Genomic DNA, 19,636 nt, shown 5'->3' with positions numbered 1-19,636 from the left:
CTAGCCTTTTATTTCATTATTCTCTTACTCTTGGTGTTCTCATCACCTGCTCAAAATTTAAAGACTTTCTTTCATTTATGCTGTATGAGACTCAGAAACATCCAGAAGTCTTGATGTTTTGGATGTGATACACTAACATTTTACAAAAGGACATTCTTTTAGTCTAGATCTTTTTGCTTCCTGCTTGTAGTGGTGGGCCTGATGCTATAGCTTTTTCAAACTCTTGAGTATATACCACGTGCTTCTGAAGTCTCAATAGACTCACCATGTGGGTAGTAACATACTGCTTAAATTCTCACAAAGATTGAACAATAATAATCATATTGAATATTCATGTAGTACTTCAGAGTTCACATAGTGATTTTACTCACCTCCTTGTAACAGTTTCTCCTTTCCAGGATTATTATCCCCTTCTTACAGTTGAAACTGAAGAAGTATTATTCCTACCATCAAACAGCTGGCATACAACTTGAACCTGAGTCCTCTGATTTCATGTCTTTATTGTCACCCCATTAAATCATGCCTCTCTCTGTAAAGATTTTCATGGGTAACTCAGTCTTGCTTTCCGAGGTTATGGATTTTTAATTTTTATTTTATGTATTTGAGTTCTCAGTAGTCTTCAGTCTCCTGTTGACCGGAACTCCCATCCAGAATAGCCTCCAAGAGCTCTACTCCCTCCTCAGTTTTGTGGAGCCTGATGTCTTTCCCAAGGAGCAGGTGGGAGATTTTGTTCAGCGTTACCAGGATATTGAGAAAGAGTCCGAGTCAGGCAAGTTCCCTTCCTACAAATCATGCCAAGAGGTCTGGGCCCAGAAACTGGCCTGGTGCATAATAGACACTGGTTATAGATAGAAAAGAAAGAGAATTGATAACCAGACGACACCTTCTAGGGAGAATGAGCCACCCAAAACTAAGGTGGTGCTAGATCCCCTCATGTCATTCCCAGTTGTCTGCTATTCATGATTCTTATTTGTTTGTTACGTGATTCTACAGTGGGGCTTCATGGGTCATGTTTGGAAGAAATGGAAAGTGTCTGCTGGTTTGCAGACTTTTTTTTCCCCTCACCTGTCATTTCTATAATTTTATAATCTGTTAACTTTCTATGCTATTTCCCGAGGCAGAAAAGTATATGGGGTGCCAGAGTCCCGAACTACTCTTCAGCATTCCACAGCACTGGTGTTTCTGTTCGCTGTGCACCAAAATCAGAAGTCTGGGATGGATGGATGGTGGGAGTGAAGCAGGAAGCATCCTCGTTTGTACAGCTGCCAGTTGCGGTCTTCCTCTTGCACCCTTGCCCCTCTGCCTCGTAGAATTCTCTGTCCCTGTAGTATTATCCCGGGACGAGTGTTCAACACCAATGCTAGGCAGGCCTGCCAGTGGGTATGCATGTCCTGGGTGAGTAGGAGTTGGAAGGGCTTCTCACATCTTGCCCATCCTACTGAAGATTGCCCATCCTGCAAGCCTGCTCTCATTGCCCCCATGTTTAGGGTCCAGATAAAACACACGACAGCCCGTCAAATATTACATGGGACATACTCCTATTAAAAAAGTGTCTGTTGTTTATGTGGAGTTTATATTTCACTGCATTCTTGTATCTTGTTTGCTGAACCTGGCAATCCGACATGGAGCAGAATGCCAGCTCAGGCCAGTTTTTGAAGTTCGTGACCCCTGGGGAAGGAGCAGGGGCGTTGAAGTGAAAAGAACTAAGTTTGAATGCAACATTAACATCCAGCTGTGCGACTGGATAAGTGTGCTTAATTTCGCAGAGCCTTCCTCAACGTAGCTATAAAAATGGGGACAATAGTCCTTGTCCTACACTTACTTGTAAACCCTTATGCTAGTCAATCAAATTAAGTGCAGAAGTATCCTGGAAACAGTACAACTCCATGCAAATGAGATTATTAATAAAAATCAAGTTCTTTGCGTGTTCCTAGTTCTTGAGTTGAGAGCCAGGAATAGTTTCAGAAGGAAATAGGAAAAAGAACCCAGTGAAGAAAGAAACACAGTTGATCCTTCAGTACAGGGATAGGGTGCTGACTGCCCTCCCACGGTTGAAAATCTGCTATAACTTTTTGACTTCCCAAATTTAACTGCCAATAGCCTGCCGTTGACTGGATGCCTTACTGATAATGTAAACAGTTAAGACATATTTTGTGCATTACATGTATTGTATGTTGTATTCGTACAATCAAGTGAGCCAGAGGAAAGAAATGTTAAGAAAATCCTAAGGAAGAGAAAATACATTTACAGTACCATATTGTATTTGTTGGGGGAAAAAAAAAATCTACATTTAAGTCAACCTGCGTAGTTCAAACCCACGTTGTTCAAGGCTCACCTGTATTATGAAAAATGACAAGACTGGTCTAGCATGTGGAATTGGTATGGAAATTTTGTCCTACACTTCTTGTGTTGTTGGTTTCTTTCCTTACACAGCAAATGAACTACACAAGCTCTTGCAGCCATTTCTGCTGAGGCGAGTGAAAGCCGAGGTAGCTACAGAGCTTCCCAAGAAGACAGAGGTGGTGATATACCATGGCCTGTCAGCATTGCAGAAAAAATACTACAAGGCCATTCTGATGAAAGACCTAGGTAATCAGAGGGCACTTGACTGCTTAGAAGCTCAGGATGTGACTTTCATGGAGGGGAATATTTTATTATCACACATGCTTCGTATGGCACTATGGGATGGGGTTTTGTATTCTGAATATTGTTCAGTCAGCTGCAGTGAAACTGTGCAGGTATCTTTACTATAACGCAGACTTTACTGGTTGTTGCACTGGTGAAATTTCCTTTTCTTCCTCCACCCAATTGTCCATACTGTGTAGCAGTTAGTTAAGCAAACATTCTAGGTTGGCCAGTCACACCTTTCATCTTTCCACCCTGTCACATATTTAACATATTGCACACCTTTTTTGTTGAGTAAGATTCACTGGGAGGAGTTGGGAGTGGAAACGGAGTCTGTGGCTTTGCATTTTTTTTAGAGAGAGCATGCACGCGTTGGGGAGAGGGACAGAGGGGGAGGGAGAGAAAATCTTAAGCATGCCCCATGGTCAGTGTAGAGCCCGATGTAGGCTCGATCCCATGACCCTGGGATCATGACATGAGCTGAAATCAAGAGTTGGATATTCAACTGACTGAGCCACTCAGGTGCCCCAATATGCTGCTAATTCTTAATGCAATTCAGTGAAATTCAGGAGGTTATTATAGGTTTGAGAGATATATACTAAAATAAATAAGGTTATTTATGGAAACGTAGAGTTTTTGAGTTTTTTTGTTTTTTGTTCAAAAGTCCATTTCTCCCTGTGTCTCTGTTTACAGCTGCATTTGAAAATGAGACAGCAAAGAAAGTTAAACTTCAGAATGTCTTGTCCCAGCTTCGGAAGTGTGTGGATCACCCGTATTTGTTTGATGGTGAGACAGTGCCCTTTTTTCTCACATTGCTTTTCATGAATATTTCTGTGGCCAACATCATAGCAAAATTCTTGAAAAGAATTGCCCATATTTACTGTCTAGTGTTCTCCCCATTTTCTTTCTAATTTTTCTATGTTGATGTAATTTAGTATACTGTTCATATTCAACTTTCTTCATTTGTCCCCTTAATGTCTTCCCCATGGCTTTGATTTTTCTTTTCAAATTTAAGATCCAGCCACAGATCCTGAATTATATTTGGCTGTCTCCTTTGCTTTTTTTTTTTTTTTTTTTGCCTTTTTTGGTCTTTCATGAAATTACAGTTTTGAAGAATCAAGGCCAGTTGTTTTATGGGTTGTCTCATCTGGATTTAGGGATCATGTCTTTGTGTTTAGATGTCCCATTGTCTTAAACCCACTCCATGGCCAACCTTTCATCATCGCCATTGAACTTTGCAAGTTCACCAGTGATACCTTCAATGGTTGTCCGTTCACATTTTAATTAACCTCTTAAAACCTTTGATACAGTTGATCACTTCTTTCTTGAAACACTTTCTTCCTTTGGCTTTTGGAATGCTTTCTATTACTTCTCCATTTGCCTGTATCCACTCCTTCTCAGCCTCCTTTGCTGCTTTCCCTGTACCTTAGAGATGTCTGCAAATTTCCCTCTAAATGCTGTTTTAGCTGCACACCGCACATCTCAATATGTAGTGTTTTCATTTTCATTCAGACTAGGGCTTTTTTGAGTCATTCTGACAGGTAGCCTTTGGGACGCTTCCAGGACTTTTGCAGCCTTGGGAGCACTAGAATGGGTAGGACCAATGTGGAGGGTTTGCTGCAGTTCTTTTAAGGGAGTGTTTGCCAGGTAGTACTATGAATTGCAGAGTCTTAATCAGGTGCATTTCAGAATCTTTTTTTTAAGGCAGGGGGGGATTGGGAACTTGTAGATTTTGAAAGAAGCCCTCTAGGTTATTCTGACTGCCATCCCCCAGCTTGAGAATTACTAGTTTATACATCTAAGCTGTATTTCTTGATTTGTTTTCTCAAGTGAGAGTCTCAAATTTTCAATTCTCTGGACTTTAGCATGTCCCTGTGCCTCCTTTTCCTAAAGAGTGGGCTTGTTCCTTGAATGGACATTTTTTGTCATATTGGGGGTATTGGCTCTGTGACTGATGTTAAGCAGCACTGAGATTATCATGCAAACACATAATTATAAAATGCCTCAAAGAGAGATGAGACTTGGGCCCATTATCAGAAGGAGCTTGGCTTCTTGCTATAGCCTTGCCTTTGGCTTCTCTACTCAAGGAGTCTGCCCTGACTGGGGACACATTTTTCAGGTGTGGAACCAGAGCCTTTTGAAATTGGAGACCACCTGATCGAGGCCAGTGGGAAACTTCATCTACTGGATAAGCTCCTGGCATTCCTGTATTCCAGGTAGGTGGTTGGTTCACATTTTCTGCTCTGAGCTGGTGATTTTTAAAACCAGAATAACGAACAACTCATTGATTTCTTGAGACTAATTCCAGTTTTCCTTTTTTTTAAGACCCCGATTCTGGTTCCATCTTCTCGCCAACTACACCCACAGCCATCCCCATCCCCTCCATAATCATCCTTCCTTTTCCTGAATTCCTATAGCACCTAGGATCCTAATCTAGCACTTGGCAATGCACTGCCTTAATCTGTTGTTGTCTGATTAATTGGTATTAATCTTATCACTCCAGCTATATTGTTTAGTTCCACAAAGAGATAACATCAAGCATTTCTTTTTTAATTACTTGCTGGTACCTTGCATTAATTGGCACCTAATGAAGGCTTAGTAAATCTGCACTTTGGTTAACCTGTGGCATTTGGTTCAGGGCGAACTTGGGGGATTCTTTCCCGGAGACGTGAATTGGGTAGCAGAAGACTAAGTCACTTCTGGAGCCTTAAAATGTTCAGCTAAGTGTTCAGTAGGCTGGTGGCCAGCCTCTACCTGATCCTTCTGGTCCCCAGTAGGACAGAGGAGTCTAGAAAAAGCCCAGCTTCCCAAGGGTTTCTAAGTTGTCCCTATGGGACAACTGCCCCAAGTGGGCCTGAACTAACCTCAAAACCTCAGATTTGGCAAAATCACCCAACATTAGGAATGTGCAAATCAAATAATTGCATGTCTTACTGTATTTTATTGGCTGTGATATATCTACTATAAGTGTGTTTGAGGTAGAGGAGGACCCATAAACATCTTCTGTCCAACCTTTTCATTTCACAGGTGATAAAACAGGCCCAGAGTGGTCATGACTTGTCTAAAGTCACACAGCCAGCAAATGACAGAGATGGGGTTAGAATTGAGGCCCTTGGCTTCAGGTTCAATGTCCTTTCCAATTATTTGGGGCTAGAGTCTTGAAAGGGTTCTTCATAATTGTTCCTTTATATGCATCGCAAGCTCAGATTAAATTAGTTTTCCTAATGAGACTCTTGTTTTGATAGTGCCATATTTCTTTATGAAAACTTAAATAATACCTGATAACATAGGACTGTAGGCTCATCTTCATTCTTGACTTAATTCATTTTTCCTTTTCCTTTCCTCTCTTCTCCCTGTACATAAATAAGTTTTTTTAATGTAGGGGATATGAGATGCCACCTGCCCCTTGCTTCTCTAAAGTGATACTTTGCAGACTTTTCAACTAACATAGCTGGAGATGAGAGGCTAGTGATTTTATACTCCCCAAGTAGAGAATGGCTATGGATGGCTGACCCCAAGTTTTTTGGGGTTTCTGATTTGGGCTTTTGTGCATTTGAATTTTGCATTTTATTCTTCCTATATCTTTCTTTATTTTTCTATTAAAAAGAAAGTGTATTTTTCTTTCCATTAGTAAATTGACATTCTAAAAGAGGTTTCTTGGTTATACTAGGACTTTCTATAGCCTCTAGTGCATTGACATTTGCTCCTGGGAATATCCCCACTCCAGTTTGAGAACTTGTGCTCTGCAGGATATGACTACATGTGGAGCTATTTATGTGGAACATTTAGCATGTCTGAGGAAGTCTCTGTAAATATAAATGATATTTATATTTCCCCTTTGGTAATTGTATTCTTCAGTAGGTTTCACCTGAGGGAAACTCACCTTAAATACCTAGAGTTGGCAGCCTTTCCTTTTCTCTTTCTTGCCAGGGGCCATCGAGTTTTACTTTTCTCCCAGATGACCCAGATGTTGGATATTCTCCAAGACTACATGGACTACAGAGGTGACATCCCTTGGCCATTACGTTGCTTAAGCCTTTTTAGCAGTCCAGTAGGTCCATGACGAGTAATCTGGGGTGTGGGGATATTACAGAGGAAAGTAGTGAAAGAACATTAGCCTGAACCAAAGGAAGATTGAAAGTAAGGAGAGAGGTGTGTCACACAAGGATTGACAGCTGGGTAGAGACACATGAGCAGAAATAAACACACACATTCCCACTGGCGATGTGATTTAAAATTACGGGTACTGGAAGAAATGTGAGTTGCAGAAATGTTGAGTGATTTGAAAATGCTTGCTAAAAAAGAACTTTCAGTGTCCTGTAACATTTGACTCAACATTTGAGCATTTGTTCAGGAGCAGTAGAGAAGATGAAATTATAGAGATCCCACATATCAGCCAAGCGAAAGGAATTTTTTTTCTGTATAAACAATAGGGAATGTAAGTTATTACCTGGGTATCCTGTTTAATATATAATAAAATTATTGTGGAGGGCTTCTGGATGACTTGGTTAAGTGTCTGGCTCTTGATCTTGACTTAGGTCATTATCTCACAGTTTGTGCGTTCAAGCCCTGTGTCGGACTCTGCGGTGATAGAGCCTGCTTGGGATTCTCTCTCTTCCTCTCTCTGCCCCTCCCCCACTTGCATGCTCGTGCTCACTCCAGCATTCTCTCTCTCTCTCTCTCAGGATAAATAAACTTTGAAAGAAATTTATGTGGGATGATGGGAAAAGGCTGTAACATTGATTGTTCATGAGATCAGTGGTGAAGGAGTATCAGCTTCAGACTGTACAAATTTAAAACATGAATTCAGAGTAGGTCTCTCAGAGCCACTTGATGCCCTCCCAAGTACTGTAGTATACCTGGTCCATTGGACACTTGGCAGGAAATGCCATAGGCATGTTGAGGAATCTCTAGATTCACAAGCAGCGCTTGAGAGTAGGATTCCCCTTCTTGACAGGGTTCTGTGGTGATGGGTGGAGAATCTGTAGCTTCATTGAAGGGTAGCTGCTGGGCCATTGGGCAGGCTCACTGACCAGCTCCGAAGTGCTTGTCTTACTGCTTGCATAAGTTAAGAACTCTGTCGAGGCACATTTGGAAACTGCCATGCAGCATGGTTCACAGTGTGCTTCAGGGTTGGTTGGGATAGTCAGAATTGACTGTTAACTCCACGACTATCAGATGACATCAACTGCATGTATTTCAAAAACCCAGAGAGCTATGTTATGTTGAGTTCTTTTGTTTTTAAATGTTTTATTATTTATTTTTGAGAGAGAGAGCATGAGCAGGAGAGGGGCAGAGAAAGAGTGAGACACAGAATCCGAAGCAGGCTCCAGGCTCTGAGCTGGCAGCACAGAGCCCACCGTGGGGCTCGAACTCACCGACTGTGAGATCATGACCTGAGCCAAAGTCAGATGCTTAACCGACTGAGCCATCCAGGCACCCCTATGTTGAATTCTTTTGTAAAACAATGAAATGTCCCCTAAATTTAGATTTTTCCCATGGGATTTGCTTGAAGTAGAGGTATACCTGTATACAGACAGGGATAAAATTAGCATTTGCTTCTGAGCTGACAATGTTTTATTCCCCAAAGAATATGTGAAAAGGGTTTATATTTCTGTTTTCTTTTTCTCTGTGAAGGGTACAGCTATGAGCGCGTGGATGGTTCTGTGAGAGGAGAAGAGAGACACCTGGCCATTAAGAACTTTGGACAGCAGCCTATTTTTATTTTTCTCCTGAGTACCAGGGCAGGTAGGCCACATAACCATTGACAAAAGCAGACAAATAAGGGGAGATATAGTACTTTTACATCCTGGCCATCAGCATGTTTTTCCTTAATTCTCTGAAAGGTGAGGTCATTAAGGAGGAGCGTAAAACAGGGGAATTGAGGGATTTGTTGTAAGTGTATCGAAGTACTGGGCTCCTAGCATGGGGTTCTTTCCTGTCCAAGTTTTCTAAGCTGCCAAGTAAGGCTGAAACCAGGGGTTGTTGGAAAGTAATTTTAACCTGCTTTGACCACTGAGCTGGGTTGTCCTGTAAAGATGTCTGTAATTCACATTCAGTAGAGACCGCTCTCCTTCCCAGCTATGAATTTGGGAAGTGAGATAACAACCTGTCTGCTAGTTATCCCTCCTCCTTACGTAGTCTGGAATAGTGCTGTCAAAGCTTAATCAAGTTTAGCTTTTTAAAAAGTTGTGATCCTAATGAAATTGCCACCTCTTTGGAATTATTTTTAATGTGACTTAAGTCATAAATATTTTATATGACATTTGTAGTGCTTTTATACACTTCATTTGTTTGAAATCTGTTCATGGAGATGAAATTATTCTTATGGGGCAAGCAGACCTTAGTGTTGAACTTCTAGAATCTTAGTTTCATTATCTTAGTTTTTGTAGACTTGAATCTTAATGGAATGGATGCAAGAACATTAGGGGGATGTGTGTCCTCTGTTAAAGAGAGATCAACATCTTTCTAAAGAGACAGTTCTATCTTAAAAAGTATTTAAGTGTCTAGTACGGTGAGGGTGCATAAAAGACGTGTTAAGTAGAATCCCTGACCATAAGGAGATTTTTCTCACCTGTGTGTGTCTCATCTCTGTATTACAAAGGTATAATCTGATTCGTTTGGCTTCACTTGCTTCCAGTGTCATAGACTGCACCCTGCATCAGCCATTTATTCGTGTCCTCAGTTGTCTCTGGGGTGGTCTTAGGAGAAGCTGGAAGGATCAGGGCAAATGCATCTTCAGTGTTGGGAAAACAGCTCTCCTTCTGCTTTAATGATTTTGTCATCTTCATATTCCGAGAGTGGCATCATGTTTGAAGGTCTAAAATTAGGAAGAAAGAGTAAGCTCCTTGGAGTACTAGAATCAGTCAAAACAGAGTAATCTTTTAAGAACAGAAGCAATCCTGGACATGAGCCTTTTCCAAACAATGATGATCACATTTGCTATCACTTTTTAGCTGTAAATTAGCAGGGTTATTTATTTAACAGGTTTCCCTCCAACTTTCAAATAGTTCTGTGATTGAATCATGTTGCCACCGGGTGGCAGTGGTAGCTCGTGAGATGTTCCAAACAAGAATGGAGAATAGCTTATTTGTAAAACATCACCCCTTAATTTAATGAGGAAGCACTGAACTCAGATGTTAACCCAAGAAGAAGAAAACTTTTATGGCTCATGCTTGTGATGAAATAAGTGCCAGGGAGATTCTCTGGCATAGTGGGTGAAAGTGAAGGCTCTGGAGCCAGACTGTGTGGGACTGACTCCTGCCTCTCTCACTTCCTGGCTGTGTGATCTCTGCTGAGTCCCTGGACTTCTCTGCTCTTCTGTCTATAAAATGAGGGTAATAATAGTAAACTACTCATAGGGGTGTTGTGAGGATTGAAGGAGTCAGTATACATAAAGCGCTTAGAACATTGCTTGGCACGTAGTAAGCACAGCACAAACGTAGCTGGCATTATTATAAGGTCTAATTTAGCATCTCTCAGTAATCAGTCTTTATTATGTCTTTATTCCAGCTTTAATTTTATATGAAGGCTTTAATTAGAATGTTCCTGCCTGACTTGTCTTGAGAGCCAGCTTACAGTCGGTAGCCCATCTCAAAAGTTAGTCCTTAATTCAAGCTGTTGGAACAAGCCCTTTCAGGCTTGCTTGTCTCCGCAATGAGCTGTAACGACCCTGGCAAGAGGGAGTCCCTCTTGTACTTGTTTCCACATTAATCAAAGACAAAGCTGTAATTTGCTTTCATGGTTCTCTTAATTAATTCTCATCATCCAAGAGGCCTCCTCAGCCCTTTTCCTACAATGCTGAAGAAAGATCAGAAAGTTGTCCCATGGAGTGTTCTTATCCTGTGACTGGTTTTGTTACCCACTCTTTGATTAATGTGGAAACAGATACAGAAAAGACTTTCTAAAGTTTTCTCCAGTCAGAGGGAGGTAGTTTCCTGCTCTGCTGAGGAGTGTAATAAATAAATGTCATCCCCTGCTCTCGTTAGCTTGCATCAGGGATCTTGCTACCTTAGCTCTAACCTGCAGTGGATATTAACTCCTCTCTTAGCAGTGTCCACAGCAGAAGACCTCTTGCATATTTAACACTGTTTTCTTTTGAAAGAGTGTGTGTCCTCTTTCACAGACTATTCTCAACAGACCAAGATTTTTAAACGGAAGAGATGTAAATTGGCTTCCTGGGACTAACTTCAGTATGCACTTTTACTGTTTGCCCCTGCTCCCCTCATTCTGTTACTTTCAATAGTTAAGTTTTCCGAAGTCAGGCAATAGGAGCCCAGACAGCAGTGTTAACCACTGCAAGGTCCTGGAGTTAGGGATGGGTGTTAGTCTGAAAGGTGAGGCCAATTGTTTTGTCCGATCTTAATTTACCATTCGTCCCCGTAGCCTTGCACCTTTATGGTCTAGCCCGTAGCCAGCTTGCTGCTGATCACATTCCTTTTGCATTGTTTTCAGGTGGAGTGGGCATGAACTTAACAGCTGCAGATACTGTTATTTTTGTTGACAGTGATTTCAATCCGCAGAACGACTTACAGGCAGCTGCCAGAGCTCACCGGATCGGCCAGAACAAGTGAGAGATTTCAGCATCAGTGTTTTTCCACATCCCTGGCCCCTCAGCGGTTCTCGGTTGGGCAGGGAGGTGAACAACCTGGTGGGCCCGGTGACATCCCAGACTGGAGGGTGAGAGAGCACTGGGTTTTAGCCCAGCTTTGCTGCTGACTCGTTGAAGACTGCTGGCCAGCACACATTCTTCTTGCACACGTGATTTGTTAAAAACCACAGTCAAGCCATGAAATAGAAGCCATGAACTTCTAAAGACGAGAAGGAACCTTTAGAAGTTATTTAACTCTTTTTTACCTGAGTTAAGGTCTGATTCAGTTTAAAAATGAAGTTCTGGCGTTGTAGAGTTAGGCTACAAAGATCATGGAGATCTGCCTGAGGTTTTCCTTCACTGTTCCCATCAGGAACCTCAGTTATGGCCCCTCCTCATCCCTTGACTCTCTTGGAAATCTTCAGTGAGTACCTCTGGGAGGCCAGATCTCTCTAACAGATGCTCATGTCCACAGTACAGTCTCCCTTTAGCTGTACCCTGAGCATGGCATTTGGGGTTTGTTTCCCTTTAGGTGTATTGACCTTGCATGCTGTGTTCATCTGTGCGGACCCTCACGGCACACTTGTCTCCTTTGACCCTGTACAGGTCTGTTAAAGTTATTCGGCTGATCAGCCGAGACACTGTGGAGGAAATAGTCTGTAGGAAAGCGGCCTCCAAACTCCAGCTCACCAGCACAGTCATAGAGGGAGGCCATTTTACTTTGGGGGCCCGGAAATCTGCAGCCGATGCTGACCTCCAGGTATAAGATCTTATTCTTCCTTTAAGAATGTGTCCTGTTGTCAGTATTTTCTTGTGGGTGAGAAAGCAGATGCAAAGAACTAGCTTTAAAACCCATTGTCCCCAGCTACACATTTGTTCCCAGGTCTGTTCCACACGTACCTGCCATACTGTCTACTGCATGCAAGCAAGGAGCTAAAAATGATTGTGATGAAAAAGGTAGCAGAATATGGAGTGACAGGGATGGGTTTTAGATCCCCTGACTTGGATTCACATCCAAGCCTTGACACTTACTGGCTGTGTGGCCTTGAGCAGATAGCTTGACTTCTCAGATCTACTTCTATTTGCATTTTCAAAAAATGAGAATATTGCAAGTTACCTCAGAGGAGTGTTAAAAAAAAAATTAGATAAAATAGAGAACTCGGCATAATAAATGATGGTTAATCTCATACCTTGTCTTAACCCCAGAGCTTTTGATCAGTGAGTGATCTTCATAGAGGATGGTAAATGAGATCAGGAATTCAGAATTGTTCCATAGGAGAAAATGGATGAAAGATGAGAGTTAATTGTTTGAGGAAGGGAATATTGGATAGGAAACAAATGCTGACTTACAGATTTTTCTCTTCTGGAATGGGGCTTTGAGTTACTCTACAGCAGCCCCTGGGTTAAAATTAGAACTCATGATATATCCTAGATTCTTCCATTTTGCCCAAAGGGATCATATTCACTGAAACAGTTGGAGAGACGCACTTCCGATAGTACTTAGCACAAAGTAAGCATTCAATAAATGTTCACTGCATCTGTCTCACTGTAGAATAATGAAACTGCTTTCCCTCTTTCAGGACTTCAGAACTCTATACATTTTAGATTTAATAAACCACAACCACATCTTTTATTACTAGGTTCTTTCTATTTTAAAACAACGAAGAAACTGCTTTCATCTGAGACCAGGGCACTGGGTTGTTACCTTCGTTTTTGGCAACCAAAGAGATAACTAGTAGAGTCTGAATGAGGAAGAGAGAAATCAGACATTAGAACCAGAATGTAACCTTCTGGTTTCCTGGAGCTGAGCAAGAATCCCAGCAGAGCCCTGTCAAACAGCCCGTGTTGGGAACAGTTTACATTCCTACCAGTATTTGGCCTAATATTTACTAGGCCATTAGAGATAACTGTCCCAGTCTAAAAGGATAAGATATGAACTAGAAGTCAAGATGTGAATCTACGTTGATTTGGAATCTAAGAGTTAGTGCTTAAGGAGGTGCAAAGTTGGAAGTAGGTATTTAAAGCCAGGGAAGTGATCTGAACTGTTTGGATGGTTCTTGTGACCCTAGGGAATGGGTAGGCTCAATAGGTACCTTTGAGATAAGGGAAGAGAGGCAGGATAATGCAGTTGTCAGAGGAGTATTGTGACCCTAGGGAATGGGTAGGCTCAATAGGTACCTTTGAGATAAGGGAAGGGAGGCATAATAATGCTGTTGTCCGAGGAGTATTGAAGAAGATTAGAATTGAGAAATGGCCTTCAGGTCTAGCCATCAGTTGTTACTGGTCTTCGTGAAGGCGAGTCGCATGGAGCGCTGTGGTAGGAAACCAGATTGCCAGAGGAGAGAAGTCAGTTGATGGTGGAGGGAAGGTACCCAGTGTAGCCTTCTTCCAAGTTTGTCAGTGGGAGAGAAGCTCACTGGGCCTCTGACTTCTCGCGTGGCTGCTGGAAGTGCCTGTGGCCTGTGAGAAAGACTCCTGAGAAGTGCCATAGATAACGCAGGATATTACTGTTCTTGAGAAAAAAAGAGGCTAATTTTTTTTTTGTCCTCAAGAGTTGTCAGAGTCATCGTCACTGATCAGTATTTATCACCTCTCTGCTTGGCCATCATCCAACCTCTAAACGGCCCTGTTGGTATCATCGTCGTGGGGAGAGTAGAACAGCCGGCCAGCAGGGAAGGAGCCTGCCCTGTGTCAGCAAGCCATTTAGCAAAACACTGACGTCCCAATGCCTGTTTTCATGAGAACCAACTGGACTTTTTCATTTTCTCCATTCAAGTTGAGTGAGATACTCAAATTTGGTTTGGATAAACTGCTGTCATCTGAGGGGAGCACCGTGGATGAGATAGACCTGGAGACGATCCTGGGAGAAACAAAAAACGGCCAGTGGATCTCTGACACCTTGCCTACAGCAGAAGAAGGAATCCGGGAGCAGGAGGAAGGCAGTAAGTTGGGGGTGAAAGTAGAGCAAATGGCACAGCTGCCTGATTTAGACGTGAGTGAGATAGGTCCCGATAGAAAGTCCAGGAGAGTGCTCCCTGGGGCATCTTTTCCTACCCAGCCCTAGTCTCATTGTGGGCACACTGTTGAAGTCTTTCTTGGTCTAAGAACTCTTCCTAGACTGACTAGCAGTTGCCTGTTCCCTTGTAGCTGAACTTTGAGCCCACTCTGATATTAATGCTCGTGGTAGTATCTCAAGGATTTTAATTTGTACTTTTTCCTGCCTTCGTTGCAAGCATCTTCTCTTTTATTAGTAAATCCCACTGTCCTTATTATGGTTGCCCTCTCATAGTGAGTCCTCTTCTGAATAGTAGAATGATTTGGTTTTTACATGCTCGTTAATACTGGTTGAGCATTTATTCTGTGCTCAATCAGAAGTGTGTACCGTGTCCTGTGCTTAATACCTGTTTTTTCGTTTAATCTTCACCATACTTTAAGGTGTAGGTACTGCTATTTTTTTACTGAAACAGTACTTGTAAATCATGAGATAATTTTTGTCTTTCCTGAATTTGGTCAACATTTGTCTTTTTTGTCCATTTCAGTTCCGAGTATTTGAAATTCTGACTTGAAGCGTTTTTTCACACAGGAGCTTTGTAAAGATATTCCCCGCTGTCTTACAGTCATTTTATTGTCTTGTACCAGTGGCAGCAAGAATTCAGTGTGGATGGGGGGTGAGGTTTGAGAGTCTTACTCTAGACTTAATTCAAGAATACCTTAATTCAAGAGAGCTGTAGTTTCTTTACTAGATGATGCCTCCCTTTTTGGTAGGGAGCGAGGTTGACAGGGACTTTGGTAGGGACTTCTGGTTTTGTGATTCTCTTGTTTCTGTAGGATCCCCACTTTTCATCACTTGCTTCCTTTCTTTGCCATAGAACTGCCAGGGGACGTCTCTCTCTCCCCTAGAAGCAGTGCCTTCCCAGATTGCTGACTGCATGCACTTTCTAGTCCCTTCCTTTCAGTTTCTTGGTAGCCAGTGCTCTAACCTGAGTCTGAGACGTGTTCTTACTGTTTTTCTGTTTAGGTTGTGGCACTGTGTTCAGGGGGCTGTGTCTGACACTGCCTGTCTTCTGCGTCACTTTCAAGTCTGGTGTGGGCTCGGGAACTGGTTCCGTTGGCGTTTGAATGTTCATTTCTCTACTTATCTGCAGATTGAAGTTTGTAATATTCTCAGACTCCCTAGTTTTATAGAAGCCATGGATTAGTGGTGGTTTTATAGGGTATACGGAGAGATTGGGATTTAGGCAACTAGCTTCATTCTACGGGATACAGCTCTTTGACTTTTCTCATTTTGTCTTTTAAATTTCTTAATATTAGTATCCCATTTTTATTCTTCAGATACTCTTTCTTGTTCTCTGTTTTACCTGTATCTTGTTCTCATTTCACAGATGTAATGTCCTCTCTTGAGATGTTTATTATAGCTTTTGAAAAGTATTCTTTTTCTTTCTTTCCTCTCATTGCTGCCATTGCTGTTTTCAAAATTTGTTTTGGAACCTCTTGTTTTTGTCTTGAGTTTTCCTGAAATAGCTGGTGTCTTCTGACTGTCTGAAAAACATGTGCCGGTGAAGGGCCGAAGCTGACAGGCAGCCCCAAGCTGAGCAGGTGTATCTTGATCCTTATTCCAGCATTACTGGTTGGTGACCTTGCTTCTGTATTTGAAGTCTTTTCATTGGGCAACTTAGTTTCTCCAGATGAATCCTTTAGTATCTTTCTTGGGTTAGAATAAACCTGTTTGCTCAAATTGAAGAGACCACGGGAGTCAAAGGTTAAAGGTGCTCCTGTTACTTGGTATACAGAACTTCTCTCAGATCCTGTACTGTCCAGCACTCTGTCCTTATACATCCTAACCTTCGGAGGATTGACAGGGTCTCTAGTCTCATAATCACCCCTTGACTAGGCACCTGTGTTTGGCTTTCACGGTTTTTCTTTTTTTTTTTTTTTTATTTATTTTTGGGACAGAGAGAGACAGAGCATGAATGGGGGAGGGGCAGAGAGAGAGGGAGACACAGAATCGGAAACAGGCTCCAGGCTCTGAGCCATCAGCCCAGAGCCCGATGCGGGGCTCGAACTCACGGACCGCGAGATCGTGACCTGGCTGAAGTCGGACGCTTAACCGACTGCGCCACCCAGGCGCCCCTTTCACGGTTTTTCTTAATCCGATCTGATTGCTTCAGCCACATTCTGTTTTCTAAGAATTATTGAACTTTTCATTCACTGTTGTCTCCTGGCTTTTCAAAATCCCTTCACTGCTATTTAGTGGTTTTAGGTGGGAGGCAAAATGGATGCACGTGACCTGATTTTGAAGTTCTGTTTGGATTACATTAGTGAAGCTTGCACCCATTTCTGCGCTCATTCTAGATTAATTTGAGATTACTTTCCTCATGTGACTAGGACAAAATAAAATTCTGTTGTTTTCCAGGAAGAATTCTATTCTTTAGTCAGTCCAGCTGCCAGAAAAGATTTTCCACTTGTATTAAAATTTGGAATCTTCTCTTTGATCAGTGAGTACAGTTTCTGTGGTAGATGGTGCCACTGACAGGACACAGATGAGGGCCTAGGCCTGTGGTCTCCAACCGCCTCTTGGCTGAAGAGTGAAGACAGGGAGCACGATTAAAAATAATATAAATGAATATGAAAGACCAGTAGTTAAAGCAGCTCCAATCAAAAATAAATAAAAAATAGGGTTGCTTTATCTGGAATGCTAGGGTTTTTTTAAAAAACATATTTATAGGTTGAGAATTGCATGCAATATGAAGCTACATATGTTGATCATATTTGACACTTCTCAGCTCTTTATTTTTTTCCCACTTGTTGATAGAGCACCTCATTGAAAGCACCCTGCTGATTTAATTAGCAAATGCCAATTAGAATTACAGCTGGTTGGATTTGGGTACAAGTGTGAAGCAGTTGATCTCTTGAGAATGAAAATGTTTTGCTTTCATACTCTCTAGAGAAAACATACTTCTAGCTGATTTCATAATGCTGTGAAAATACATTCTTTGGTAATATGTGCTATTAAATACGTTTCACTTTAGAATCATTATCTCATCTCTCTGTGGTTTGCTGGTCTTGGCTGGTCATGACCTCTCTTTATCACTGATTCATGATCTTGGCATATCACCCAACCTCTTTCAGCCTTTGTGTCCTCATCTGTAAAATGGTGCTGTTAGTGTCTGCTTTACTCTTTTAAATAGTTGAAGAATCAAATGTGATAATAGATGTGAAAGTGCTCTGACAGTACAAAATGCTATTCAAGATTACACTGTTGTCATTATTGTTATTACTGTAACCAGTATTTGCTGACTTGTTCACTCCATCCTTCCGCAGACACAGTAATGCACTGAAAAGAGCATGTTGGCTCTTGAGTCAAAATCCTGCCTTCATTCATTAACAGTGGGAACTGGAGTCCCACGATCCCTGTCTGAGCCTCATTTTTCCCTTTCTTCAGCAGGGTTAGTTATACCAAGATTGTGGGGAGGCTTCATAAAGATACTTTATGCGATATGAAAAGAATATTGTAAATCTAAGGGATCATTTTTGTGATTCTCCATTTTCTCATAATTTGCCACTTTTCTCCTCCTTTTCTGTAATATTAAAGGAACAAGTTGAGTATTAAATAGGTGTCCAATAAAAAAAAGCATGTTTTCAGTTACCTTTTATTAAGTGATCTTAGTGAGATCTATGCTGAAGAATAGTGTGGAATGAGTGACAGGGGATCCAAGACTCAACAGGGTGGAGGTATCCAGCAGAGACTTGCAGACCAGCCAGAGATGGACCAGAAGGGCAACAGCCATATCCTCTCCTTTAAAGAGTAAATGTGTGAGATCCCCACCCGTCAGTGTCCGTGGGATCCAAAATCACAAGCTAGTCTTAGCCCATTTAGAACACAGGTTGTTCTCTTGTTTGCCTTACTTAGTGCTTTGAATGGAATTAATCCATTTTTCTTTAGTCTCTAACATTTCTGTTTTGTGTTTTATGTTCTTAGAAAACCATATGTACTTATTTGAAGGTAAAGATTATTCCAAGGAACCTAGTAAAGAAGACAGAAAATCTTTTGAGCAACTGGTGAACCTTCAGAAAACCCTTTTGGAGAAAACAACTCAAGAGGGCCGATTACTCCGAAATAAAGGCAGTGTAAGAACTGTTAATTTATGTAAAAGAATAAATTCTTCCAATTTCTAAGAGAACCAAAAATGATGCGGGGAGTGGTTTATTGAGAAATAAGTATATAAATATTTGTTGAAATGTAAGTATAATTAGGGGCCCCTAAAGTGTCTGATTTCAGCTCAGGTCATGATCTCGTGGTTCATGAGTTCGAGCCCCACATCGGGTTCTCTGCTGCCATCACAGAGCCTGTTTTAGATCCTGTATCCCCCGCTCTTGCTGCTCCTTTCCCCCCTCAAAAATAAACATTAAAAAAAAAGTTGGCATAAATAACATCAACAGGAACAGTGTGTTTTACCATTTAATGCAGGCGAAAGCAGCCCTGTGCATCTAAGCCACCCCAGAAGGGATACGCTGTATCACACCAAAATACCACACTCTACTCCTGATAATTTGACTCTGTCACTAAGAGAGGGTGGCAGTCAAGAATGATACATGTTATGTCCATGGTATTTGACACTTTGTACGTGCTCATTAAATGCTACCCACCATTAAGATAATCATAATGTTGAAAGACTCTGTTTAAGAAAGAATTCTATAATACATTGTAGGAGGATTTCCTTTAACAGTGGTTAAACCTAAAATGGCCTCCTGCAGGATATGCTTTGTATAAAAAAAAAAGTAACTTTTCTGAAGCACCTTATTCCTGTTGAAATTAATCAAAATGATGTACTGTTGTACTAGCCATGCCAGTGCTTTGGTTGAGTTTAGATCACAATATCCTGGTCACCAGGCCAAGTGAGATGTGTAATATGAACAGTAAATTGAAGTGTCTTGCCACGACCTCCCACCACACAAGGGGCACAGAGACGCAGCTTTATGAAATATTAGTAAGCGTGTTGCTTTCACACAGAATGTGTGTTAGGGATGAATGAAACTCAAGAAGGGATAGGCAGCCCCCAACCTTCCTGGTTATGGATCTTGTTCGTCTTACAGGTTCTCCTCCCAGGCCTTACAGAGGGGTCTGCCAAAAGGAAGCGGATTCTGAGCCCAGAGGAAGTGGAGGACAGAAGGAAGAAGAGACAAGAGGCAGCAGCCAAGAGAAAGAGACTAGTGGAAGAGAAGAAGAGGAAAAAGGAAGAAGCAGAACATGAAAAAAAGTACATGTATATTATTTGACTGTATTCTAATAAAGCTGAGGGTCACATTTGATAAAGGAATCACTTGTATAGAGTCCACAGTTGAATACTTGAAACTTGCAGAAAACTTCTATAGAACTGGTAGTTTCTATGGGTAATAGAATATTTTTTTTAAACATCAAAT

General features: G+C 41.6%; 1 protein-coding gene across 3 annotated transcripts in view; it reads left to right on the top strand.

The window, feature by feature from the left end:
* Nucleotides 1-19,636, top strand: part of CHD1L (chromodomain helicase DNA binding protein 1 like) — a 59,600-nt gene that overhangs the window by 24,106 nt on the left and 15,858 nt on the right. For 2 of the 3 annotated variants that reach the window (XM_058715988.1, XM_058715990.1), the window contains exons 7-17: nucleotides 607-769; nucleotides 2,434-2,589; nucleotides 3,319-3,411; nucleotides 4,745-4,841; nucleotides 6,556-6,629; nucleotides 8,263-8,373; nucleotides 11,080-11,194; nucleotides 11,822-11,975; nucleotides 13,992-14,157; nucleotides 18,195-18,343; nucleotides 19,310-19,473. In XM_058715988.1, the coding sequence (XP_058571971.1) occupies nucleotides 607-769; nucleotides 2,434-2,589; nucleotides 3,319-3,411; nucleotides 4,745-4,841; nucleotides 6,556-6,629; nucleotides 8,263-8,373; nucleotides 11,080-11,194; nucleotides 11,822-11,975; nucleotides 13,992-14,157; nucleotides 18,195-18,343; nucleotides 19,310-19,473 (1,442 nt within the window). The remainder of the gene's footprint in view (nucleotides 1-606; nucleotides 770-2,433; nucleotides 2,590-3,318; nucleotides 3,412-4,744; nucleotides 4,842-6,555; nucleotides 6,630-8,262; nucleotides 8,374-11,079; nucleotides 11,195-11,821; nucleotides 11,976-13,991; nucleotides 14,158-18,194; nucleotides 18,344-19,309; nucleotides 19,474-19,636) is intronic. The other variant, XM_058715991.1, reaches the window with a different exon arrangement.

The sequence above is a fragment of the Neofelis nebulosa genome, chromosome 2 (genome assembly GCF_028018385.1).
Source record: "Neofelis nebulosa isolate mNeoNeb1 chromosome 2, mNeoNeb1.pri, whole genome shotgun sequence".
Lineage (NCBI taxonomy): Eukaryota > Metazoa > Chordata > Mammalia > Carnivora > Felidae > Neofelis > Neofelis nebulosa.
The sequence above is the reverse complement of the archived record's forward strand: the minus strand, read 5'-3'. Positions and strand labels throughout refer to the sequence as shown.